The sequence below is a fragment of the Sciurus carolinensis genome, chromosome X (assembly GCF_902686445.1).
Source record: "Sciurus carolinensis chromosome X, mSciCar1.2, whole genome shotgun sequence".
In the NCBI taxonomy this organism is placed as follows: domain Eukaryota; kingdom Metazoa; phylum Chordata; class Mammalia; order Rodentia; family Sciuridae; genus Sciurus; species Sciurus carolinensis.
In genome coordinates, this window is record NC_062232.1 from 38,553,817 (window position 1) to 38,580,685 (window position 26,869).

General features: G+C 41.3%; 2 protein-coding genes across 2 annotated transcripts in view; one reads left to right on the forward strand and one right to left on the reverse strand.

The window, feature by feature from the left end:
- Nucleotides 1-360: 360 nt before the first annotated feature.
- Nucleotides 361-18,250, forward strand: Chst7 (carbohydrate sulfotransferase 7). The gene is made up of 2 exons (XM_047535668.1): nucleotides 361-2,053; nucleotides 17,636-18,250. The coding sequence occupies exon 1, from the start codon at nucleotides 566-568 to the stop codon at nucleotides 2,021-2,023; it is 1,458 nt and encodes a 485-aa protein (XP_047391624.1). The 5' UTR covers nucleotides 361-565; the 3' UTR covers nucleotides 2,024-2,053; nucleotides 17,636-18,250.
- The window catches only part of Slc9a7 (solute carrier family 9 member A7), a 154,506-nt gene continuing 145,882 nt past the window's right edge, over nucleotides 18,246-26,869 (reverse strand). Inside the window, 1 exon segment of the mRNA XM_047535667.1 lies at nucleotides 18,246-25,628. Within this exon segment, the coding sequence (XP_047391623.1) occupies nucleotides 25,377-25,628 (252 nt within the window). The 3' untranslated portion in view covers nucleotides 18,246-25,376.

Sequence of the window (26,869 nt, forward strand, 5' to 3'; positions counted from 1 at the left end):
TAACTTATTGTGGTGAGTGGATATCTGTCTAGAACACAGATGGTCAGGCAGGGGACATAAAACTCAAGGGGCAGAGGAGTTCTCAGGGTGGGATCCATGTGCCGTCACTTGGCACATTCTGTACACACAAGCCCCTCCCTTGACTGAAGTCAATTCCTTAAGACTTGACTTCATCACAGAAGGTTTGGGGAAAGGTCGGGTCTGGTTTGGTGCGCCTCAACTGGCGTCTCCACCCGGCTGCAGCCCCGCCTAGATCTGGCAGAGCAGTGGGCAAACCCTGTAGAGTAGAAAGGCGGGGAAAAGCTGTGGGGCTGAAGGCGGGGCGGGCGGCTGCCAAACCGGCCAATAGGCGGCTCTCCAGAGACTGTGCTGAGAGGACAGGGGCGCAGTCACTAGCACCACCGCCTCCCAAGTTTCCCCTTGTGGATGCACCGCCTGGCTGTTCCGCTCCTCCCGGGGCACAGGGGCCGGGAGAGACCAGAGGAGCGGTCTCCCGACAGATTTCAAGAAGGTGCGAGAACCCGCGCCTGACCCGCTCTGGAGGTGGGGTGGGGGTCGGTAAAAGATGAAAGGCAGGCGGCGGCGACGCCGAGAATACTGCAAGTTCGCGCTGCTGTTGGTGCTCTACACGCTGGTACTGCTGCTCATCCCCTCCGTACTGGACGGCGGTCGTGACCAGGACAAGGGCGTGGGGCACTGCCCAGGCCTGCAGCGCAGTCTGGGAGTATGGAGTCTGGAAGCTGCAGCGGCTGGCGAACGTGAGCAAGGCGCTGAGGCGCAATCGGCAGCAGAAGGGGGCGCGGATCAGTTCCCCAGGACCCCAGGCAACCTCAGCTCCGTCGGGGAGACAGTGGCCCACGAGAAGCAACACATCTACGTGCATGCCACCTGGCGAACAGGCTCGTCCTTCCTGGGCGAGCTCTTTAACCAACACCCAGACGTTTTCTACTTGTACGAGCCCATGTGGCATCTGTGGCAGGCGCTCTATCCCGGCGACGCCGAAAGCCTGCAGGGCGCTCTTCGAGACATGCTGCGCTCGCTCTTCCGCTGCGACTTCTCGGTGCTGCAGCTGTATGCACCGCCTGGGGACCCAGCCGCGAGAGCCGCGGACACAGTCAATCTCACCACAGCTGCCCTCTTCCGCTGGCGGACCAACAAGGTCATCTGCTCGCCTCCGCTGTGCCCCGGAGCGCCCCGTGCCCGAGCCGAGGTGGGCCTCGTGGAGGACACTGCCTGTGAACGCAGCTGCCCACCGGTGGCGCTACGTGCCCTGGAGGCCGAGTGCCGCAAGTATCCAGTGGTGGTCATCAAGGACGTGCGTTTGCTGGACCTGGGCGTGCTGGTCCCCCTGTTGCGTGACCCAGGTCTCAACCTGAAAGTGGTGCAACTTTTCCGCGACCCTCGAGCTGTGCACAACTCGCGCCTCAAATCCAGGCAGGGACTGCTGCGCGAGAGCATCCAGGTGTTGCGCACCCGCCAGAGGGGCGACCACTTTCACCGCTTGCTGCTAGCGCACGGTGTGGGCGCTCGCCCGGGGGGTCAGTCCCGCGCGCTGCCCGCCGCACCGCGCGCGGATTTCTTCCTGACTGGTGCTCTTGAGGTGATCTGCGAGGCCTGGCTGCGCGACCTGCTTTTTGCGCGAGGTGCTCCAGCCTGGCTGAGGCGGCGCTACCTGAGGCTGCGCTACGAAGACCTGGTGCGGCAGCCTCGCACCCAGTTGCGCCGCCTGTTGCGCTTCGCTGGGCTTCGCGCTATAGCTGCGCTTGATGCTTTTGCGCTCAACATGACGCGTGGAGCGGCTTATGGCACTGACCGGCCCTTCCACCTGTCGGCACGCGATGCCCGTGAGGCAGTGCACGCCTGGCGTGAGCGCCTGAGCCGAGAGCAGGTGCGCCAAGTGGAGGCCGCCTGTGCTCCAGCCATGCGTCTGTTGGCCTACCCTCGCAGCGGAGAGGAGGGTGACACGGAGCCACCCAGGGAAGGGGAAACCCCACTGGAGACTGAGGTCGTCGGGGCTACGTAGCGCCCACACTCGCCCCCGGAGCGGATCCGGGTAAGGTGGCTCTGGGCAGGGTAGGGTGCTAGAAAGGGTCTTGGGAGCCTGTAACAGGCCTTCTAAGGCGGGGAGGGCAGAGGGGACTAGGAGATGGTGCCATCCTGAATACCATGCTATTAGATCAGGTCCAAAGGGATGGGAAATTCCTGCTTGTAGAATTCAGGAGATTTATCAGTTCTCCAGCTTAACCACCCACCTTCGCAGAGGAGGACCCTGAGTCAAGAGAATGCTTAAGTGTTGCTGAAGCAGAACCCAGTTTTCTGCATTCCCAGTCCACTTTGGGAAATAGGAGGTATCAGAGGTCTGAGGACAGTAGAGAAGTAGTGAAATAGAACTTGAGGTGGAGAATTAATACTAACCAAGAGTATTAGGATTAGGGAATCCTTTGAGGTAGATGGTTATGAAGTTGTCTTGATACCAGCTTGTCCTGTGGGGTAACTTTTTGTCATGGTGTTTGCTGGCACAGAGAAAGCCAAAAGCAAGTTTTGGTGGACAGGTATTGACTTCTTAACCCTACATAATCCTAATCATTCTGTTGAATACTTCTCTTTCTTATGCTAGGCTCCAGGGCTTTCCTCCTGAGTACCAAGCATGCAAAGGACAGTCGGACGGGTCTTGCAACAGTTTTTGCACATTTGTGTGTCTCAGGCCTTGGTATAATGGAGTAGAATACACTGCTTTCTCCTGGCTCATGTGCGCCCCTCCCCCTCTCCCCCTCTGTTTCCCTCCCCCCTTTCCCAGTGGCTAGTGTTTGCAGGATATTTGGCCATATCCCGTTTGTATCAGGTCACAAAGAATGCCTGGTCAGCTTCCTCTAGTACCGACAAGACCTCAGGACTGTGTTTCCCCCACTCCACCCCATCCGTTTGAGAGATGGGACCTTAGATCGGCAGTGGCAGCTTGTGGAAAGTCATCCCCTCTTTTTTTGTTCTTTCTCTGTAACATGTATATCTGCAGATGCTAAAGTGGTCCCTGAATGATCTCCATATGTGTTCAGTGTTGGGGTCAATATGGTGTGTAACGCTGGACTGAAGGAAGAGTTTATTCTGCCCCATGCTGATGATGGGAGTCTAGTTAGTAGCACGAGAATGTATTTTCCCAAACTTTGTGTGAATTGGAAGAGTGCCACCTTGTGCACTGTGCAGACTAGGGGAGGAAAAGCGGTGCTGGGTGGACGGAAGTGACTAAAGTTTCCATTCATTATTTTATAGTGTAATTCAGTATTCCCCTGGGATGATGCTGGAGCAGGGGCAAAGGTTGAAGATGTTAATGAAGATGGAGTTTGCTGTTGTTAATAGAGCTAAGGTTTCAGAGTGATTTCGGAAGCTGGCTAACTGATTTTTCTCCCAGTAATCAAGAGGTTTTGTTGGTGAGTTTTTTTTCTGAAATTGCTAGGAAGTCTGTGTTCTTTCCTGATTTCCAGAGCAAAGGAAGGTAAGGCATAGGGTGACTTGTCACATCTTAACAAAAACATCCTTTCATCTGCTAGGCCTGTATTTACACATGGAACAAAATGGTCCCTAATCATCCTTCACAGGCCTCAGGGAACTCCTCCCCTAGGCTAATGCTGTGGCATTTTATGGTTTTAAGACATGACAATCTCCCAGAAACTTTTGCTCCCCCCCCAACATCTTCACTAGCATTTATTGAATACCAGCTGGGGTAAGAAAATGAAGAGAATGGAGAGGAGAGGAGAGGACATAGATTTTGCCTTCTAGGAAGTGCTGTGCAGGTGACAGTGACTATGGGAGAAGGTATCCATGCTGCTGTTTGGAAGGCCAATGAGGCTTCCTTTGCAGGGCTGCAGGAACACCTGGGTAGGAACTTTAGGCTCTTCCAGATGTTGGTGACTGAGCCCTTCCTCCAGCATTGGGCACTTACTACGAACCAGTGAATGTATTTGTATTCCTTCCTAGGAAAAGTGTTACTGATCCACCAGTGCGGTTTCCAAAAGTTTGTAATACTCTACTCAAGGGAAGGGAAGGAAAAAGAAGGGAATGAATTCTTGTAAAAGGGCTGTGTGCCATTCGTTGTGTTAGGCATTGTACATCTGTGGTTATTTACACCAGTTTCACAGATAAGGACTCAGAGAAGTAATTTGCCTGCAGTCTCATTTGGGTAATGAGGGTGGAACAGTGCTCAGTGTTAGACTCCAGAACTCTAATCTCCCCGTTTCAACATGCTTTATTACCTGGTCCCTTTAGCATCCCCTGGCAGCAAACCTGGCACCCCAGCTGGGCTTATAGGCTAGTTTGGGGTGCCAAACACACTGATTTATTACTAATATGTCCCAACCTTGAGCAAATAAAATATCCCTGAGCTGCTAACAGCACCTCCACAGAAAAGGTGATGGCACTATAGTCATCCTCCCCACAGGGCACCTGAGACACATGCCTTGACTCAGCAGCAAAGAGAGGCTGCATGCGAATCATCCTGAGTATCCACTGGATTATCCATAACTAATAGCCAAAGTTTAACAGGGAGGGAGTAGATTACATTTTCTCATGACGGAGTGGGAACTGCAGCATCCAGAACCAAGTCACCAAGGACCCAAGCTCTTTCCATATTTTACATTCTCTTGACTTCCATTCACCATCTTATGTCCTCATTGTCACAAAATAGTAGCCACAGTACCACGCATCACATCCTCACCCAACTAACCCAGGGTTGTTAAAGTACAGAAAAGAAGAAAGCTGGTTATCAGGTAAAGGGTGGAGAGGTATTCCCTCATACAGTGCTCATTCCTTTAATCTGGTTATAAAAACCTTCCTCAGAACCTCTTACCCTCACCAGCTTCCCTTTATGTCTCTTTGGTTAGGATCACATGGTCTGCTCCAGACCAGTAATTGGCAAAAGGGAATGGGAGCATTTTGATTGACTTAGATGAACATTCCTCTGTCCTGGTTGAAAATTACAGTAGCCCCCCATCCTTATCCTTGGGGGATATGTTGTAAGACACCCACAATGGATGTCTGAAACCTCACATAGTGCCAAATGCTGTATATTCTATAGTTTTTTTCCTATACATATCTATGATAAAGTTTAATTTCTAAATTAGGCACAGTAAGAGATAAACAACAATAGTTATTAATAAAATAGAGCAATTATAACAATATAACATAAGTTATTATGAATGTAGTCTTTCTCAACTGTCATAGGGTGGGTAGTACATACAGTGTGTGCTGAACAAAGCGATGATTTCTGTCCTGGGCAGGATTGAGCTGGCAGGACTGTGTGACATTTCATCGTCAGAACAGCAAACTACTTATTTCTGCAATTTTCTATAATATCTTGGGACTGTGGATAACAAACCTCGGAAAATAAAACCATTGATAAGCGGCTTCTTTTTAAAAATTTCCAGTACCTGAGCTCCACCCCAGGAGATTTTTGTTCTTCATTTTTTGTGCTGGGGGTGGAACCTAGAGTCTCGAACATACTAAGCAGGTCTCTTCCACTGAGCTACACTCCGAATCCAGGAGATTCTGATTTAATTGTTCTTTGAGGAGGTCCCCAGACTGAGGCATTGGGATGTTTTCAGAGCCCTCCACGGGATTCTATTCTATGGTCAAAGCCAAAAACCACTGGCTTGAACCAGTCAATGATTCATCTCCCTGGGCCTAGCTGCTTGCACTAGAGCAAGATCAAAATGGGAAATCAAGGGCTGTTGCTGAGCAGCGAACTGGGCCACAGTGATTTATATAAAAGAACTTGAAGTTGTGAAGTGCCTCCAAAATGTGTATTATTATGGAAAGGTAAATTGCACGTGGGTCAGTTTATCACCCTTTCACACGCTTTCAAATGCTTTGTTATTTGTAGTTTCTCATCTAAGAGTCCATCATTGTACATACATTGTGTGCTACTGTTCTGAACAGACTGATATGCTATCCTGGTCTTTTCAGCATTTCTGCCTTTGACCTCTATCCTTGATGGGACACAAGATTTCATCTCTATAGACATTTTGTTTTATTGGTTCTGGAGATGGGACTTGCTGCATGATAAGTACGCGCTGTACCACTGAGCTCCACCCAAAACTCCCTATATTTAGAACACCTTGCTTTTTGTTCTTGGCTATATGTATTCTCCTTTGAAAGAAATTAGGAAATGAGGTAAGTTCCCTGTAACATAAGCCCTAACAACTTATAACTGGGAAGCTTTATTTCTTTTCTTTTTTTTGTACTGGGCATGGAACCCAGGGGTACTTAACCACTGAGCAACATCCCCAGTCCTATTTATGTTTTATTTAGAGACAAGGTCTCGCTGAATTGCTTAGGGTCTTGCTAAGTTGCTGAGGCTAGCTTTGAACTCAGGATCTTCCTGCCCCAGCCTCCTGAGCTGCTGGGATTACAGGTGTGCTCCACTGTGCCTGTCTGGGAAGCTTTATTTCTAAGGCAATTATTCAAACAGAAAAATCAATGACCAGCCACCACCAAATCCCTAACAACCCATTTTGAAAGTCATTGCATTTTAATCAGGGGACTGAGCTCCAAATATTCTATGTAATTGTATGCATAAATATCACTGAAAAGAGGACCCATGGCTTAAACACTCACTGTTAAAGAATAGACATTTTTAAAACATTTTTACTATGTAGAATGTCTCATTCAACAAAATTTGCTGAGACTCTCAATGGCAAATGCACTTGGGTGCTGTGTTCGAGTGAGAGGGCTGAAAGTTAGGATGACGCTGGTGGTGGTGATGGTGACAGTGTGTGTATGCATTGATAGGTATCTGCGAGGCTCTGCTGCAGTACGGTGAGAAGAGTTTTCTAAAGCACATCCACGTCCAAATCATTTTGCCCATCATGAGCTCTGTGCTACCACTGATCCAGACCTTCTTAGAGTTCCTTCATGGGCCCGCCTTCCCTGGCAGAGTCCCTCAGTTGATGGTGGATTTAGTACTTAGGAAAAGTGAAAATTCAAGCCAAGTGAGTGAGGCAGGGAGGAGGCTGATCCTGCAAAATGAGGTGTGTGTGGAAAGTCATTTCTTGGTTCATGTGATATCAGTTTTTATATGAGAATGCAGGAAGCCAGGCTTCAGGGCCTAGGTCTCCTAGTTACTACTTGATTAAGTATAAGAAGTGATTGGGGGCTGAAGTTGTGGCTCAGTGGTGATGTGCTTGCCTAGCATGCTCAAGGCCCTGGGTTCCACCCCCAACACAGAAAAGAAAGAGGTTGAATAGGGAGGATTTCTAAGGTTTCTTGATGCTAAGGGGAGGTGACATTTATTGCGTTCCTACTTTTGTGCATTGTGTTACTTGCCGAATGCATATGGTCTCAGTCCTCATCTCAGCTCTAATGAGGTATGTAGTAATCCCTTTTATGAATGGTGAAGCAAGCTCAGAGAGGTTAGGTAAATTGTTAAGGATAACACAGCTAGAAGATTAAAATTGGGTACTATTTGTTTTTAAACTATTATCTGTAAAATTTGTAGAAATAATGTAAGCAGGTGATGAAAAGAGAGTTCGACAGTGTCGAAGGGTACAAAATACCTGCCGGTCTCATTTCCTAGAAGCAACCACTACATTTCTTGTGACATATGTCTACAAAATTTTTATACAAATTCAAGCAGAATATATTACCTTTTTATGTATAAGTGGAATTGAACCATATTTATTGCCTTGCCCTTTTTTCACTTAATACTTTAGAAATCATATCATTTTTAGTGACCATATTAATTTTCATTGTAGGAATGTATTATAACATATTTACCTAGTTCCTAGATACTGTAGGACATTTAGGTTGTTCCATTTAGGTTGCTCCATATTTTGCTATATTTTTACTAAAATCCTTATATTATCTTTGCATTTTTACTAAAATCCTTATATTATCTTTGCATACATGTAAGTATACCTATCAGAAAAAAAATTTCTATAGTAGACAGACCTTGTGTAGCAAAAGGTGTACGCTTTTAACATCTTGAGAGCTAAAGTTCTTCAAAGTTGCACCAAATTTCATTCACAACAGTGGTTTCTTGGAGTGCCTGTTTCCTGGACTTCCAGCAAGCTGGATTTTATTTATTTTTTCATTCTGGTTAGTCGGATGGGTAGGAAATCCTTTCTGCTTGCACCCTGGCTTTCTCTGATCCCCACAGTTCATCTTGGATGATGAATGATTGCCTTGCACCTTGGGTTGTGGGAAGTAGGATTCCAAGATGAAATTGACTTCTTTGCCCTTCCGCAGTTCATATGTATTTAGGGAGTGTCATTTTTAAGATATTTTGAAGGACTGCATACATTTTGACACAAAAATTCTTATCCCTTATAAAACCACACTTGCACATGGCATCAGATTTCAGCAAGGTTCTTGTTCAGATGGCCTTGTTCTCGTGGGTTGTTGGACATCCACAATTGACTTGTGACAACCGATTTGAACATCGACCATTTGGGGACACTATCACTGGGGAAATTCGGATGATTTAAAATAAGGTCTAACCCTTCATATTTCCTCTGTGTTCTGGAAAGCCCTCTTTGTGGTCTCGCAGAGGCAGGGATGGGAGGAAGCAGATATGCCCATTTGCAGGTTTTGTCTGTTTGAGGTACTGGGGAGTGAATTCAGGGCATCACATGTTGCTAGGCAAGGACTGTGCCATTGAGCTACATCCCTTGTCCCTTGCAGTTTTGGAGGCAGAATTCAGAGGGTTTTCTAAGAGGTTCTTCTTAGTCTGGACAGAGATTTTTTTCCCCCATGAATACAAATATAAATAGTTGGGAATGATGCTTTTAAAAAAACATTTACAAACAGCTGGCTTCAAATTCTGCAGTATGCCTCTTCTCAGCATGAACAGCCCAGAAAAGAAGGAAACAAAAGAATTTAAACTAGCCTGACTTTTTTTTTGCATCTGACATTCTAGCTCAACAAGGTGACTAATAAACGAAGAGCTCACTCGCTCTCTCAATCTCTTTCTCTTTCTTCCTCCCTCCCTCCTTCCCTCCCTCCCTCTCCAGCCCTGTCTCTGTGAGGTCTACTGGCTCGCCATCCTCTTGCTTCTTGTGCAACTGAAGAAACTCGCTTTGCTGAAAGAAACATTTCTACTCAAGTGGGGTATAGAATATGAACAGTAGAGACTAAGAAACAGTCTTGGCCCAAGTTCAAGAACACTGGGAAGTGGAGAACTGTTTGGGAGCTGAACAGGAAGCTATTTCAATTGGAGAAAAGTTGCAGAGCTCAGTGATGTCTTCATGAGAATTAGAATCCTTGAGCTTTGCTTGCCACCCCCCTTTGTCCCCAGGCACCAAGCCAGCAACAGGCACTGACATTTTCTGCAGCTGGCCTTGTTCATATTACAGACCATCCTGCTGAGTGTTCAGAATAAATTGGAGCTTCAGTCAGTGGTGAATATTTTTAAATTCAGAGGTTAAGAGGCTGTGGAAAAGGACTACCACGTTCAACTTCAATGATGACTGTGTTCCCAGCCAGCAGAGCCCCCTCCCTTAAAATGGACACTGGCAACGAGGACTTTCCTATAGAGTCACATTCCAAAACTAGCCACAGTTTTTGCTTGTGGAATAGAAGCCCTTTCTATGAAGCATTACCATAATGAGGGAGTGTTTAAAGGTGCTTGGGAGAGGCAGGGTAGTCTTGGAGAGCCAGTCAATAAGAAGCCTCAGGTCTGGGGCTGGAGGTGTAGCTCAGTGGTAAAGTGCTCACATAAGAATACTCAAGGTCCAGGGTTTGAGCCCCAGCACCACAAAGGGAGAAAAGAAGGAGACCTCAAGTCTGGCTGGAAATAAAAACCCCTGGAGAGAGCACTCCCAGAGAGCACTGTTGTTTGATCAGTGCCCTTCAGTCATGGTGTTCCACAGGCTGGAAGCAGAGAAAGTAGTCTCAATAAAGGTCTGAATCATGTGTTCTGCCCAGACATAGAACATCACAGAATATTTGTAAGGCTTGGGGAGTACATCTGGGGTGGGAACCATGGGTTGTTTAGTAAAGATAATGAAGTAAGGAAAGTTCTGAGAAACCCCAGGAGGGAACTGTGAGACTACTTGAAGATGTCATTCCAAACAGACAGATATGGTAGATATTAGGAAAGCATGTCCCAGAGCTTTGAGGTCACATTACCCATGACTGAGACCAAACTGCATCAAAAAGGGATCTTTACTGCCTCAGAGAGATTGTAGGAATGGTAAGTCAAAAATTCTAAAATCAACATATTTTAAAACGATGACTTATGACTAGCCAAGGGCTGGTGTTTGTTAAATATACAAATATTAGAAGCAATTTAAGTAGACACCATCTCTTGTTGTAATAAAGAATGTCACCAACATGGATGTAAAAATGAAAAACATTTTTCAGGTTCTTCAAATAATAAAAAATTACACTTTGTTGTCTTTTTGTACCCTTCCTCCCACTGCCACTAGGAATTGCAATGAGATAGAAATGTTCATTACCCTGAAATGATTAGTGCATTATGTGTACAAGTACTGAAATATCACACCATACCCCATAAGGATGTACGACAATTACATGTTGAGCAAGAATTTTAAAAAGGAGTTGGAAATGTTAGCTACACTGATTTGACCAGTACATACTATATACATGTATCAAATTATTACACCATACTCCATAAATATGTATAAAACTGTAGTTAATAATAGATAATTTTACAAAGAGGAGACGGTTGGCTGAAAACAAATGTCACCCCAAAGAAAAACAAAATCCACACCTCTAAAGAATGGTCTTTTAAGTAGTCTTATTTTTCAATAGTCAAAAAGGAAGAAAAATTGTTTTAAGTTCAGGAAAAATATGTGTCAGGTGTGGCAATCTCCAGCAATCCTACAAGCTAGGGGGAGGACCCATTTATAGGATCTAGTATCCTGCTCCCTCACAAATCTGCTCTTGGCCATGAGGTCATTTTACTGCACTAGACCCTGGGAAAGAAAGGCTAGAAAGGGTTAAATAACCACAATGCTTTCCTTTGCAGAAAGATACTGGAAGTGATTAGCTGCACTTTGGCTGAACCACAGACTCTCTACTCTGACTAGCCATTCTAACCTGAGAATGCTGAAGCTGGTGGACAGAGAACAAGTCCTCATGGGCAGCCTCAGTGACTACCTTCCAGCACTCATTTGACCTGTGAGGACAAAATAGCTGCCTGAATTGCAGGTCTAAGCTCCAGTCACTTCCAGTCCCATGCTCTTTCAAACCCTCCCACTCCCACTTGATGGATGGTGAACATCTGCAGGTGGCCCATCTGAATATATATTATAAAAGACTGACTCAGTTCCTTTATTGGAGTTTACTCACAAAAGCAATCATGTATGCCAACTCAAATTACATCTTGGAGCAGCTCAATGAAAGGAAAAAACAAAAGTCAACTAGGCAAGCTCAGCTATTTCCCAGTTTTATTTTATTTTTTAACTGATACATAAAACATAAAATTGTACATAATTAATGCCCAGTTTTATTAATACTGGTGTGGTGCACATTCATCTGTTCTCCAGTGAGTGCAAAACTTTGGGAAAATTTTGTTTGGTGGGTATCATAAAATAGGATACATGCTATTATTGTATTGGGGAGATATAATGGTCGTTTAATTTTTTGCACTGGTAGACTGTGGAGCTTGAATGACTCACATGGATTGAGGTTTTACTCTGAAAGCCTCCCACAATGGGTAGGGATGACTGGAGTGTAACTCTCCTTAGCTACCCTTTGCAGCTGCCCAGGTCCCCACGAGTGGCTTCTCTGGTGGTTTAATCCCCTATTTCCCAGGCATGTGTTTTGTCTGTTTTTGTTGTTTTCACCCAAAAGTTGTTTCAAATTCAACAGGACTAAAACTACTCTTGACAAATGCAATTATAACTAGCATTCCTGCCACTGCCACTTATTTTATCAGACTGAAAATCTGGAAATTATAACATTTATACCATTTAAAGTATATTTCCAGGCTGTTTTGGGACAGAGTTCTACATTAGCAAACTGTTTCCTCTTACCTTTTGCTTCAGAGTCACATTGAAGGTATGCTTGCACTTTGACATTGCTAGTATATCAAGGATTATTTTACCATTACCCTTAAGCAGCTCCCGCCACCAATACCACATTTGTTGGAATAACTTTGGGTAGAGTGCATTTCCCACTTTATTCTCTTCCAAAAAAGTCTTAGCCATCTAGTTTTTCTCCTTTCCATATAAATTTTAGAATTAGCTTCGCTGTTATCTACAAAAAGCATTGATGACATTGGATAGGAATTTTGTTGAACCTATAGATCAATGTGGGAATATTATTATTATGCTGTTCTGCAATTCATGAACAAAATGTCTACTGATTTAGACCTTGTTTGATTTTTTCAGTGGTAGTTTGCAGTTTTCAGCACACAAGTTCTTTACCTGTTCTATCAAATTTATACCTAGGAATGTCATTTGAGATTTTGAGTTATTGTAAATAGTATGAATTTTAAAATTTGGATTTCTATTTGTTCATTTCTAGTATGTATAAATAAAATCAGTTTTGAAATATTGATCTTATATCCTGAAAACTTGCTGAGCTCACTTGTTAGTTGTAGGAGAGTTTTTGTTACATTCCTTGGATTTTCTCTATATATAATCATATCATCTGCTAAATAGGGACAATGTTACATCTTCCTTTCTAATCATTGTGGTTTTTCTTGTCTTGTCTTATTGCATTGGCTAGGATTTCCAATACTATGTGGAATAAAAGTGGAGAGTTTAACTATCTTTGCCTTGTTCCTGATCTTGGGGGGTAAAGCATTCAGTCTTTCACCATAAAGAATGAGGCCAGATATAGGTTTATGTAACTGTCCTTTATCAAATTGAGAAATTTCCTTTTTATTTCTAGTTTTCTTAGAATTTTTTGATCTTGAAAGGGTGTTAAATTTTGTCTAGTGCTTCCTCTGAATAAACTCATATGACCATGCAATTATATTAGCCTGTTAAAATGGCGGGTTACATGGATTAATTGTTGAATACCAAACTGGCCTTGCATCCTGAAATAAACTATTTGCTCATGATATCTAAATCTTCTTACACTTTGTTGAAATTGATTTGCTTATAGTGTTAGAGATTTTTTGCATCTACTTTCATGAGTTATTGGTCAGCAGTTTTCTTTTTTTTTTTATTTTGTCTGGTTTTGGTATCAGGGTAATACTGGCCCATAATTTTATGGAAGAGATTGTGCAGAATCAATGTTAATTCTATTTTAAACATTTGGTAGACTTTTCCATTGAAATTATCTGAGCCCAGAGGGTTCTTTCTTGGGAGTCCTTTAACTACTTATTCCATTTTTTTAGTAGCTATAGGATTTTCCAAATCATCTATTTCTTATTGGGTGACTTGCAGTAGTTTGTTTTTGAGGAATTAGTCCTTTTCATCTAAGTTGTCAAATTTGGGGTGTACAGTTGTTTTTAGTTTTTTTTAAAAAAATCCTTGTAATGTCTTTGAGGTCTGCAGTGAAATTTCTCTATTTCATTGCTAATAATGGTAATGTATGGCTTCTTTTTTGTCAGTCTTGATATAAGTTTATCAGTTTTCTAATCTTTTCAATGTACCAGAATTTTATTATTTTGTTTTTAATTTCTTCTACTAATTATGATCTTACTTCCACTTTGTTTTTTTAAAATCTATTTCATTTGAGGTAGTTGCTTAGATTGTTGATTTGATATTTTTTCTAATGTAAGCATCTAGTGTTATAATTTTCTCTATTGGCCTAATTTTATGCACTACATTTTCATTTTCATTCAATATATTAACTTCCCTTGAATTATTTATAAGTGTGTTCTTTAATTTCTAAGTGTCTAGAGAATTTCCTGCTATCTTTCTGCTATTAGTTTCTAGTTTCATTCCATTATAGAGAATACATTCTATTATTATTTCAATTCTTTTAAAGTTGTTCAAGTTTGTGTTTTGAAACAGGATATGGTTGGTCTATGTTGTGAATGCTCCATATACATTGAAAAAGAAGTACATTCTACTGTTAATAGGTGGAATGTTTAATAAATGTCATATGAATCCTGTCATATGAATTTTTCAGTTCTTTCATATCCTTGTTGATTTTCTGTCTAGTGATTCTATGAATTATTGAGATGGGATGTTAAATTTTCCAACTACAAATATAGACTTGTCTATTTCTCTTTTCTGTTCTTTGTTTTTGTTCTGGGAAATTTGAACTCTGTTGTTTGCTGCATACACATTTAGGATTGCTACATAGTGTTGGTTGATTAGTCCCTCTTACCCTTATGTAATGTCCTTTGTCCCTGGTAATTTTCTTTGTTCCAAAGTCTATTTTATCTGATATTAATATAACTACTCTTCTATTCTTTTGATTAATGTTTGTTTGGTATATCCTTTTACTTTCAACCTACCTATACCATTTTATTTGAAATGAATTTCTTATTGATAGCATATGGTTAGATCTTTTTTTAAAATACATTCTGGTAAGAGAAGAATGGAGGAACTTTATGTAGAGGGAAAGAAGAGCAGGGAGGGGGTAGGGTATGAAAGATGGGATGAGACAGACATCATTACCTTATGTATATGTATGGTTACACAAATGGTGTGACTCTACATCGTGCACAACCATAGAAACGAAAAGTTGTACCCCATTTGTGTACAGTGAATCAAAATGTAGTCTGCAAAAATTTTTTAAGAAGAAAATAAAGAAAATAAAAAAGAAATTTCACTCCATAATACCACCAAAAAAAGAAAAAAAAAACATTCTGGGGTTGAGGGTGTAGTTTAGTGGTAGAAAGCTTGCCTAGCACTTCGTAGGCTTGGGGTTTGATTCCCAGCACTGCAAAAATAATCCATTCTGACAATCTGTTTTAAACTATTTATGATTATGGATATTTTAGGGCTTAAAAATTCTGCCATTTAAACATTTTGTTTGTTCCCCATTTTTGTTCCTGTTTCCCTTTTCCTGCCTTCCTGTTATGCGAACATTTTTTAGAATTTCATTTTGATCTATCTGCAGTGTTTTTAGTGTGTCTCTTTGTATGGTTATTTTAATGGTTCCTTTGGATTGTACATATGTAACTTATCACAATCTACTTCTGTCACCATTTTACTGCCTCCAGTGAAGTATAAAAAAAACTAATCTCCACTGAGGTTTATCTTGCCCCTTTTATAATTTTAAAAATATTTTCTCTACATATATTGAGAACCTAAATACAATGTTGCAATTTTTGGCTCAACTATCAAACATAGTTTTAAAATTTCAAGAGAATACTCTATTAAGTTTATTCATATATTCACTGTTGTTCTTTCTTCATGTGTGATATTTCAATCTATTTCCTTTATCATTTCTTTTCTGTTGGAAGAATTTCCTTTAGCAGTTCTTGTGCAGCAATTCTATTTACAACAAATTCTCTTAGTTTTCCTTCATTTGCGAGTGTCTTTATTTCATCTTAATTCCTGAAGGTTATTTTCATGGGATACAGAAGTCTGAGTTGATGGTTATTTTCTTTTACTGCTTAAAAACTGTGCTACTTCCTTTGAACCTCCATGTGTTTGGATATGGAATTCAAATTGTTGCCATAAGTAGGGTGTCATTTCTCTCTAGTTGCATTCAAGATTTTGTTCTTGGACTGTTTTTCTGATGTTTCTATATGTTGTGTCTTGGGGTAGATTTCTTTGGGTTTTTCTTGTTTGGGGTTCTCATAGCTTGTTGAATCTGGAAGTTTATGTCTTTTATTATCTTGGGGAAAATTTCATCCATATTTCTTAAAGTACTTTTTCAATTCCAATCTCCTTGGAACTTTGACATGAATGGTATATGAGTTATTGTGGTACCACAATTCCTTGGGACTCTTTATCTTCTTTCATTCTATTTTCTGTTGTTCAGATTGGGTAATTTCTGTTGTTCTGTTTTCAGGTTCAATAATTCTTTACTCTGCCATCTGTTTTGCTATTGAGCCCATAATAGTGAGGTTTTCAAATTTTGGTTATTGTAATTTATAGTTTTAAAATTTCTATTTGGTTCTTTTAAAAATATATTTATTCGGTGAACATATAGTTTTCCCTCTTTCAAGTATGTTTGTAATTGCTAGTTGAAGCATTTTAATGACAGTTGCTTAAAATCTTTTTGGAACATTTCAATACCAGGGTCATCTCAGTGTTGGCATCTACCAGTCACATTCCTTTTCTTATTCAAGTTGAAATTTTCCTGGTTCTTAGTTTGACAAGTACTCTTTTCATTGTATCTTGGACATTGGGATATTATGTTATGAATCTCTGAATCTTACTTAAATCTTCTACTTTGGCAAACCTCCACAGACAGCACATTTGTGGAGGAAGGGGTGTACCACCTAGTTACTGCCAGGTCAGGGCGGCAGTCCAAAAGTCTTCGCTTTCCACTAGGCCCACCAGGTCTCTGCTAACAGGAGGTAGTGTTTTTTCCTGTGGTGCTTGGTTTTTGTCTTTGTAAGCTAACCCTTTTCCTGTCCTTTGGCTACAGATAACAGGCTTTTCTAGTGGCTTCTGCTTTGTGTGTGTGTGTGTATTGGGCATTGATTCCAGGGGCACTTTACCACTGAGCTACATCCCCAGTCCTTTTTTAAAAATTTTAACCCTTGCTGAGTTGCTGAAGTTGGTCTTGAACTTGTGATCCTCTTGCCTTAACCTCCTGAGTTGCTGAGATTACAGGTGTGCACCATGGCACCTGACATTTAGTAGCTTCTTTCTTGTCTGAACTAGAAGAAACTTGTCTGTTTCTGGCTTGCTGACTTCTTTAGCATCTATTCCAGAATATAAAGGAGGCCAAGAGAAAACCCAGGGAACTCAGTTAGGTTGTTACTCAATTCACAAGGTTCCTAATCAGTCTGCCTTCTTCTCTAAATGAGAATATTCAAGATTTACAGAAAGGCCTCATGGTGTTTATGAAATTAGTTTTTCCTTACTGCTTAGTATGAGTCTTTATTGCATACTTTTAATAATCTTGAAAGTATTTATTTTCCAAACTCTGCAACAGTAGAAGCTGATGAGCAGATTCACCATATTAGAAAAATGTCAAATTGTATACACACCCAGGATCAAAGGATCCAAAAAAAAAAATCAAGAATCCTTTGGCAGAGGTAGCATGAACATATCCAAAGTTAGCCTACACTCCACTGTTCACATATGGTGACTCAAGTAGTATGTTCAAATGAGAGAAGAAAAAGTCCATGTGTCATGAAGGTTGAAGGTTGGGAATGTTGCCTATCTGCAGCCTGATTTATATAACAGCTGACTGTTGGTGTGATTTATTTTGCACACATGAACTGGTACACAAGTGAAGAATGGATGGATGCATGTTTGGTACCTAAGCATACATCTTCAGTGCCAGCTCCTCCTGCTTTTCTACCCATCAGGTCCCAGAAAGTTCTGTTCTTCTCAATAGGCACCCCACAACAGAAGCTGCATAAAACACAGCATAACTGACAGAGGAGCTCCCATCATCTTTCTGTCTTTACCCTCACCAAACACCTGTCTTAGCAAACCAGAAAAGATACTGGTTTGGTATGGGTTTCTAGCACTGGATATCTAGCTTAGATAAGGAAAATTAAAGTTCACAACATCAGTGCTCAACAGTCTTTCTGTCTGTGGATTTCTGTGATCTGAACTTCAAACGTCCTTTGTTCCTTCCCTTCCAGGTCAGTCATCATGAACCGGGCCACTCAGCATGCTGCCCCAGCACGGGAGTAGCAGCACTGTGGAGGCAATCTATCACACTGTCAGAGACTGGGACTTTGCTTGGTACCAACTGCTGTGCAATTCTGCTGTGCAGGAATACCACAAGCTGTTAATAATGATGGACACATTGGTTGAGATGAAGTTTCCAGGGAGGAAGTGGCAGTGCAATGTGGATATTTATGGCCATAAAATAAGAAGAGCTTTAGTTCCCAGGCTGAACCTGCTTTTGCTGGAGCCATTTCAACAAAACATCACAACAAAGAAGAGATGTGATTTAGTTCCATTGCGCATCAGCAGATGTCTGGACAAAACATCAATGTGAATAAGGGCCAAGTACAGTCCTGTCTTTCTTGATTAAATTACTTAATATTAAATAAAAGTTCTGGGTGGTATTGTTTTAAACTTGATTCATCCAGCTGTCCTTCAACTGGCCCCATCCTCTGGAACCAATTATTAAAAAGTAATTTTTCTCCCTGGGGTGGGAGAACTCTAATGAATTGAAACATGAGTTTTGCTTTTAAATTGTTCTAGCTGATGTTCTTGAGATTATGCAATTAAATGACTTTGGAGTCATGCTAAAGACAAGATTTATTTTGTTTTGCTACACAGTGGATTTTAGGATATAAAGTACATGATTCAAGTAAAACTAGTCTACATGCAAAGGGATATGAAGACTATGAAGGAAAAATCAAAATTGGGTTCAAGAATTTGAGCAATTATTCAATAAGAACTTAAGCATTGAGCTGCAATGTTAACTTTATTTCCTTCAGTCTTACAACTTGATGTTGCCCATACCTGGTTATGCCTTCTTCAGGGTTCTGCACTCAAAGCCTGTGAGACTCTTGGCAGGCCCTCCTCTTGCAGACAAGTCACAGACAAAGGCCAAGTTTGAAGTAATTCTTTTAACTCTAAGGCACATTTAAAAAATCTTAAAAATCTATTGCCATGACCTTTACGCTATTTTAAAACTGAATTTCTTCAAGCATCTAAATTGGGGGTTGGGAAAGAACTTTCCTGGGAAAGGGCCAGATAGTAATTAGTGTAGGCATTATGGGCTATACAATCTCTGTCACAACTCCTCAGCTTTGCCACAACAGCATGAAAGCCACCACAGATGGTATACAAATGAATGAGTGTAGTGGATGCCAATAAAACTTTATTTACAAAAACAGGTAGTGGGCTGGATTTAGTTTAGGGGTGGAGTTTAGTTTGCCAACCCTAGTCTAAATGAATTCCTTTGGAGAAGAATAGCTTCCACCCAGAAAAGAACTTTTCTGTGAGGGAAAGGAACAGACTAGGAATTGGGTCATACTGCATCCTTTTACTAATGGATGACACTTTAAAAGTACAAAATAAGAACAATTCAGCCAGTTAATCTTTTTATTTTGAGTTTTGTAAAAAAAAAAAAAAAAAGCTTTGAGAAAATGTGTTAAATATCAGTAAAGGGCAGGAAAACACATGGCTAGCTTTACAACAGCAATCTACACATCTACACAAAGGCAAACATTAAAATGCTAGGGAAAGATACCACTTTGGGGGCCTACTGCAGTTTTCCTTATTGCACATAAAGATTGTGGATAACTTCAGGTCTTTAATTTTTCACAGTCATAACATACTTTAATGTCATTTATATAATGTGTATTTATATAACATAGTATAATTTTAATCTTATAAAACCACCAGTTTGCTACTATTGAATGGAAGTAGAAGAAAAAAAATCCCCAAATACAGTATGTAAGCCCTCTATAAAAAGTTCCCCAGAAGGTCACATCATTCCATGTGAAATTCACCCTATTCTACTTTAAAAAGTTGCTTTTCAGTTACGAAATGGATCTTGTGGCCTTCTCATTTAATCATTTTAATGGACATAGTAAAACTTCCCAAGTAGTATCAGATGTATTTTATGAAAAATAAGATAACCTAGGAGGAGCTGAAATCACACTTTGAATGAGTGATTTCAGTAGTAAAATTACAAAAACCATAGACTTAACACCCATATAACTGAAAATCAATCCTCTCCTTCTCCAAAGCCCACAATTGAAATAAACATAACAAAAGTTAGTCCCCTAATGTCCATGCAGTTAATCACCCAGTAACACCTGGATGGTAACTTTTTAAAAGTGCTTTAGACAGCAGATGTTGAGTGCTTTGTGCTGTTTACAAGTCCTTTTCTGAGTTCCTCCAACATATAGAGACTCAGACAATTTTTCCACCTACCAAGAGTTGAGAGATGACTGTGACATTTGGCAATTTCATTAAGCCTTTTTAAAGGATGGCCATCGGAATGAGAAGGTGACCTCTGCTGCATGCTCTTCGGTCTGTTTCAGACCTTTTCAAAAGGTAGCATGGCAGAAAGACTTTCTTTCTCATTTTCCCCAAGGCTCAGGTGGCTGAAAACTGACTGCCTGTCATTCCATCTGGGCCAGTTATAGTATACTCTACTTATGAAAATAAAACTAAGATCAACAACTTTGGTTTTTCTCTTCAATTTTTGCTAGCACTGGGTGACAAGATATGTTTGTGAATTTTATTTTAAAGGTCTATGAAAACTGAAACTGGAAAAAATGATTTGTGTCTAGGTCTTGTTTGAAAAGATTGTCAAAGACTCTACTTGCCTTTCCCAGTTAGATGCTAGCATTGAGTTCTGCTGTATTACTCTCCATACTTTTCTCATTAGGCTTTAAAATGGGGGAAAATCTTTCCAAGTATCAAAGTAGTGAAAGCGGCATTCAGATGTGTTATTTCTAAACTATGACTCTTGGACACTAAATTCCTTCAACTTACTGTTATCAGAATGCAGCAGCTGACACTAGAAAGCCAGATTCTCACTTAGAAATCAACAGAAGTGATCGGAACTCAATGATACCAGTGTAATATATCTGATGGAGTCATTCCAGCACTAACTCATCCAAAGAATGTCAAAAGGCAGGCACCAAAAGATATTGTCAAGTTCTCCACTTCTGGGGTAGAATAAGAAGTCACATACTTATCAGGTTGGCAAGCCGACTTACAAGCAGCCCTCATTCCAGGTAGCATTTTACAATGGATGCTACTGTCAGCTTTCTGATACAACTCTTAGAACTCACAGTGGGTATAAGGCAGGTTTCCAAGTGGGTATTTTCACCTATGATGAGTTGCTCAATGGTCCTGCTACTGATCTTCCCTAAATGCATTGGTGGTGTTTCTATAGTTAGAAATCACTGGTTCACATTAAATATCAGGTATGATTACATTCACTTCTACTGAAGATAAGGAGAGGGAGTTACATGTTGGGGGAGGCAATGTGAAAAAGACCTCTAGGTTTGGAAGGAACTATTCATTCTTTGTCCCAGACTGAAATGTTCATGGATAGCTGAGATCACATTTTGCATTTTCCTAAAGGGACTTCATTTGCCAGCCAAATCACGGAGGATATTTTTGGGTCTAGAAAATATAGCCTAAAGAGCCCCTTGCTGTTTGCTTGATGAGACGTTTGATGTTGCAGTGTGATTTTTGGCTTCAAGGCATCAACATTCATTTGTCTGGTCACCCCAGTGAGTACCTTGGATGCTCAGAGTCCATATGCCCTTCCTGTGCTTATTTCCAAGGAAAAAAACGCAGTCTTAATTGAATTACAAAATTCCTTCTTCTAGGAAAGTCTAGGGTCCCACAAAGAATGGGAACTACCATTCTTATCAAAAAGAATGGCAGGCATTTTTATCTTCTGTCCATCATGTGACAGCAAAGTGACCACAACCTTCCTGTGTTCTTGAAGTCAACAGGCCTACCCTTATTTTCAGGAATACAACACAAATGCAGGCATGGGAAGAAGAGAAAGACAAGGAAAGTTTGACCTCACAAGGGGCTATTAACTTAATTCCATGTGAAATTTAAAAGCCAGCTTCCCAGAAACCTTCATGTTGACTAGAAAGAGGCTCAGTTAAGACAAAATCCTCCTCCCCGTCTCCCCACAAACGGGAAGGAAGATGACAAATTTTACATTCTCCCTACATACAAACTTGTTAACCTTATCTCTTTGAGGGCTGACAAATGTAATCTTTGTAGTTGTACTTTATGCAGTATGTGCTTGAGTTCTGCAAAGATTAACATAAAACTTTCTCATAGCTGCCTAGGCTGTATTATTGACTTGGTTTATTCCTCATGACTAACAATCAAGGGTCCCATATGTTCTCTCATACATGGAAGCTCATGAAGCTCTTTTCTCATGAAAAGAGAAGTGAGACCAGTAGAGTAGAGAAGGGATCAGGGGAGGGAAAGGGGAGGTACTGGAGGAATGAAAAAACAATTTATACTATGTGCATATATGACTATATCACAACATCACTATTATGTATCATTATAATGCACCAATAATTTTTAAAAATAAACAAACCCTTAACTTGCTAGGCCACTATTTTAACTAAAGTTCCAAATAGGGTCCAAAGAAAGCTCTAGCCAAAAGGCTCTCAACCCTGGCTGCACATTAGGAACTCCTGGAGTTCCAAAACAAAGTGTGGATGCCAGGTTCTATCCAAAGCTAATGAATCCAAATCTCAGAAAGTAATGCCCTTATATCAAAATGAAAAAAAAAAAAAGAAAGAAAGAAAATAGCCAGGTGATCCTATTGTGCAGCCAGAGTGCAGAACCTCTCCTTTAGACCATCTGACTTGGCTGAAATGTCATCCCGCTTAACTTGGAATAAATATGTGTGAAAGATGACTTGGGATTACTTTCTCAGAAGATTTTTGTTTAACTGGATACACTGTTCAGCGATTTTAGACTGTTTTTTATGCCAAACCAACAGCAGATAGTTGGCCTTGGGCTGGATGATTTCTGGGCTTTGTGGCACTCTACTTTCTCTCCATGCAGCCTAGTCATAATGCTTTTCAATGTGGAACCATTTCAATAAATGGATTTCCCTTCCCAGACCCTTGGTAAGGTCAAAATTCTCCACATTTTGCAAATAAAACTTAGGACCATAGGTCAAAGTGACTTACTTTGATCTGCTGAATAAAAGACTCAATTTAATAATTATAACCCTAGTTTTGGTCTTGGAAAATCTGCATTTACTTATATTTAATAAAGCTGGAACAAAAGGTTTTCAATGAAGACTATAAGACCATTTGGGGGAAAACAACACTCTACCAACTGACCTAAGACTAGGCTGGGAAACACAATGGATATTTTACTTCCCTAAGAGGGTAATTTCTTACAATCTGCTGAAAGTTTCCTAGAAACCCAAAAGAATAACAAAGCTTTGAGGTGAATGAAGACAGGGGTGTATCCTACCTGGTTGGCTTTTTTCAAGAACCATCACCAGGGCTTTTCTCTAAGCTTTTTCCCTCCAGCATAAGGGATGAGCAAGGCTTTATACAGACCCAACCAAAGAGTGAACAGACCTATCCCTCACACTTTTCAAAAATAAAAACAAAAAACAAAACAAAACAAAACAAAAAAAAGCTGGGCACCTGTAATCTCAGCTACTCAGAAGCTGAGGCAGGAGGATCACAAGCTCAGGGCTCGCCTGAGCAATTTAGCGAGACCCCATCTCGAAGAAAAAAAAAGTCAAAGAAAGCAGTCTCACCTAAGTTTATATGGCGTACTGGTCATTACAGCTATAACTATAAAATAAACACTCCTTGCTAGTTCTGGGTCCAATCACAAGGCTGCATCTCCAACCTTCTGCCAGGCCTGGCAGCTATTGTCTGCAACCTGACTCCACAGCCTCCCTTCCAGAGGTTAAAAACTAAAAAAGCTCATTCTGTGGCTGTGGGGTGCAGGTCTTCTGAAGTCCTTTCCTAGCCTAGTGACCCTGAGGTCTCATGGGGTTCGGTACATTGTTTGGCTTTTAACAGACTTACAAAGTCCGCACATGACCATAAAATCAAAATGGACTTTACTGTGGAGAGAAAGGAGCAAGGTGAATAAAATGCATTCAATTATCTTATACTAATCTATATGAAACTGCTATTTTGGATTTTGAAAAATAGTTGAAAATCAGCAATCTCATATGGCTCAACCTCATCAAATCTTTCTTTACTTAAACAAACTATCAACTCAAACCCTCAAAGTTGTGAAGTTATGACCTATTTATAAAATAACCATCAGCAGGGCATGGTGGCCTGTGCCTGTAGTCCTAACTACTTGGGAGGCTAAGGGGAGGATCACTTGGGCCCAGGAGTTCGAGGCCAGCCTGGGCAACAGAAAAAGATCATGTCTCTAAGGGGAAAAATTAACCATGAAAAGTGTGGTTTAAGAAGGTTAAATGACTGATTCATTATGGGGGTATGGGACTGAGACACTAATTTTTCTGCCATAGGAAGAAAAATGTTCACATTTTGAAAACTTTTTTTTTTTTTTTTTAGAAATTGGGTTGCCAACAATGCTAGCACTAAAGCACAGAGACAAGGAGAGAAACAAACTTTTCCCAAGAGTTCTCTCAGTATTTCACCTACCACAGGTATGATAAGGCAGAATAGTTCACCCAGAAAGAACACGAACTAAAAACCTAAATTTCAAACCACATCCACAAATCAAGCAGGTGCAATACTCTCTTCAGATACCAAGAAAGTGACATTTGCTGTAAAGACTCCTGATTTCTAATCTTATGTAAGACGAAACTTTCTACTGGGTTGAATAATGCTTAACATTCCATTGCCTAAACTCTGATTTCTCATGTGGCCACTAAAATAGCATGCATACATCAGCTCAAAGTTTGGAATTTTACCTAGTATTGAGATGCCTTTCTTATGTTTTCTTTCAGTTTTTTTTTTTCACATTGAGATTTCTCTCTGAACACTAGCCTATTGCTTGTTTGGGTTCTTGCTGCCTTCTCTTGCATTCTACAAATTTTGGTGTTATCTCTAACCCCATGGTACATACCTCAGTCCTACTGATCATTTTCCAGGTAGCGGGCTCATCTGGTAGCCCCCAAAAGTTAAATGATTACTGCAGTGATATCATCAGTTTCTAAACACCTTCTGTCCTCAGATTATTTTAAAAACAACACAATGACATGATTTGCCTTTGGTTTTAAACACTCCAGTAACTTCTTTATGAAGATTTCCAGAGAAAGAACTATAATTCTTTTCCCCACATTGAAATGTTCATGGATATAATTTCTAATCTTCAGTCTAGAAGAAACACAGGTTGCATAAAGTCAGGGATCCTGATAAGAGAATGCAGTCCTATAGCCTTCAGTGCCAGAGCCTTCACTCACATAGCTTTTTCTGTACCATTTAAGACCAGCATCCCAGAATTCTTGGTGGGTCAATATCGACTGCCTTCCTTCATGGTCTTTCTTCTAGCCTGTTCTCCCCTGACTTGATATTCCTCAAGTCAGCTAGACTGGCACTGCTATGTGCTGAGATGAAGCTCTCATGGGCAGAATCCCCAACTTGCCCTGCCTTATTCAAAGAGTGCAGGTGGATGAATTAAGAGACCATTAAAGCATGCTATTTTTGTGTTTGCTTAACTCTGAGACAGCGCACTACTATGCGGAAAAAGTGGGGGAATAGGTCTGCTTTCATCTTAATTTAGAGACACTTTAGCTTCACCATCTGAATCTTGGGTTAAATTTTAAGTGTTAAGATAGCTTCAAACCCCAACAAAATAGAAGCATTAGTTCAATCCAGTCAATGCCCCACCTCAAACCACACTGGGGCATGTAGCCATCCTCAACTCCAGGGGCCTACCCCATCATTTCAGGGTTTCGGGGGACAGTCATGCATTTTCCTGCAGAGGAAACACAAGAGGGGTACCCCGGCTCGAAACCTTCTGGTCTCCCATTCCAAGGTCTCGCTCCAGCACTTCCTCAGAACTGCTCTTTGTTCTCCGACCGCCCTCAAGACTCGTGGAGGCTGTGTGGGAGCCTGAAGAGCCATTGGCAGTCACTGTGCTATCTCCATAGGTCAAGGTGAGGTCACCCTCGGTCAGGATGAAATCAGAGTCTTCTTCTCTCAGTGGCTCTTGGTTCTAAAAAGACAACAATAATAACTATAAAAATGAGAGCTATAGCTTCCTGGGCTAGGGCCCCCCAACCCCAACTCCTCATCAGCAAACTAGGGGTTATGAAAATTGCCTGCTTATGCCTCTAGTGCAGTCACAGGATGGAAACTGTATAGTGCTATATAATACAAGGCACTGTTGCTGTAACCAGGACTTTGAACATCAGCAGGCAGTTTGATTTCAAATGGTTAGGGTTAGTGGCGAAAGCAAGAAGGGAGACCAACTCAATTTCAGCTTTGCAGTCCACAATGAAAGGAAGTTACAGGTAAGGTCACTGGGCAATCACTGGAAATAGGTTTCCAGGACTCTTTTCTCTGGGTAGGTCTTTCAGGTGGGCCTCCTGCTCTACACTAAGCATCCAAAACCCACTTTGTTTACACCTGAACTAGTCTGTCCTCGTCAGCAACTGAGTGGAGCAGACAAACCATGATTAGCATTTCCTCCATTTTCACTCTGGTATTTCCACAGAAAAACCCTGATGGGAAGACTGTCCTGAGGTGCATGAAGCAAGTGATAAAAACAAAGCATATATTTTATTGAGCTTCTATAATACACCTGTCAGGAACTTCACATAAGCCCTCATTTGATCCTTACCCCTCCCCTGTGAAGGGTGTAAACTCCCTGATCAGAGTAGAAAGCCTGATCTAATAGAATCAGTAAAACATGCCTGAGGTTGTCCAGCTGACAGGAAGCAGAGTTAGAATTTATACTGCCTCTAGATTGTTTTTTTTTTCTTCACATAAAGGATGTAAAAATTCAGCTGGTCAGGAAAAGGACTGGAATGGCATCTTATGTGAAGCAATGGTTGTAGCAAAACAGACAAGGCTAAACAAGGCAGGCGTTAACAAAGTCAGAGCCTCTTGAAACTACCAGATGGTGGGGAGAATATCAGGAGATAGAGTGAGGTCAGAAAGAATCTTTCTCCCTCCAGTGGGTTTCACCAGCAAAACAAGGAGAGGGTCATGGCTCTGCTGTATTGAGGGCTGTCAAAGACTGCAACTTGGATGGCTAACACACCTGAATTCCTATGTTCCCTATGTGTCAGGGCCTCCTCTGTCTAGGATACCACCCTGGTCATTCATGCTGCTCAAGATCATGGGCACATTGCCTGCCCCAAGTGCAACCTGGACTCCCCATCTAGATGATAAACCACCAAAGGGCAATGATCTCCTTCCCTCTTCTTGGTGCCCTTCCTTGATGGTACTTAT

Coding starts and splice junctions, on each gene's coding strand:
- Chst7 (XM_047535668.1), top strand. CDS start 566: ATGAAAGGCAGGCGGCGGCGACGCCGAGAATACTGCAAGTTCGCGCTG.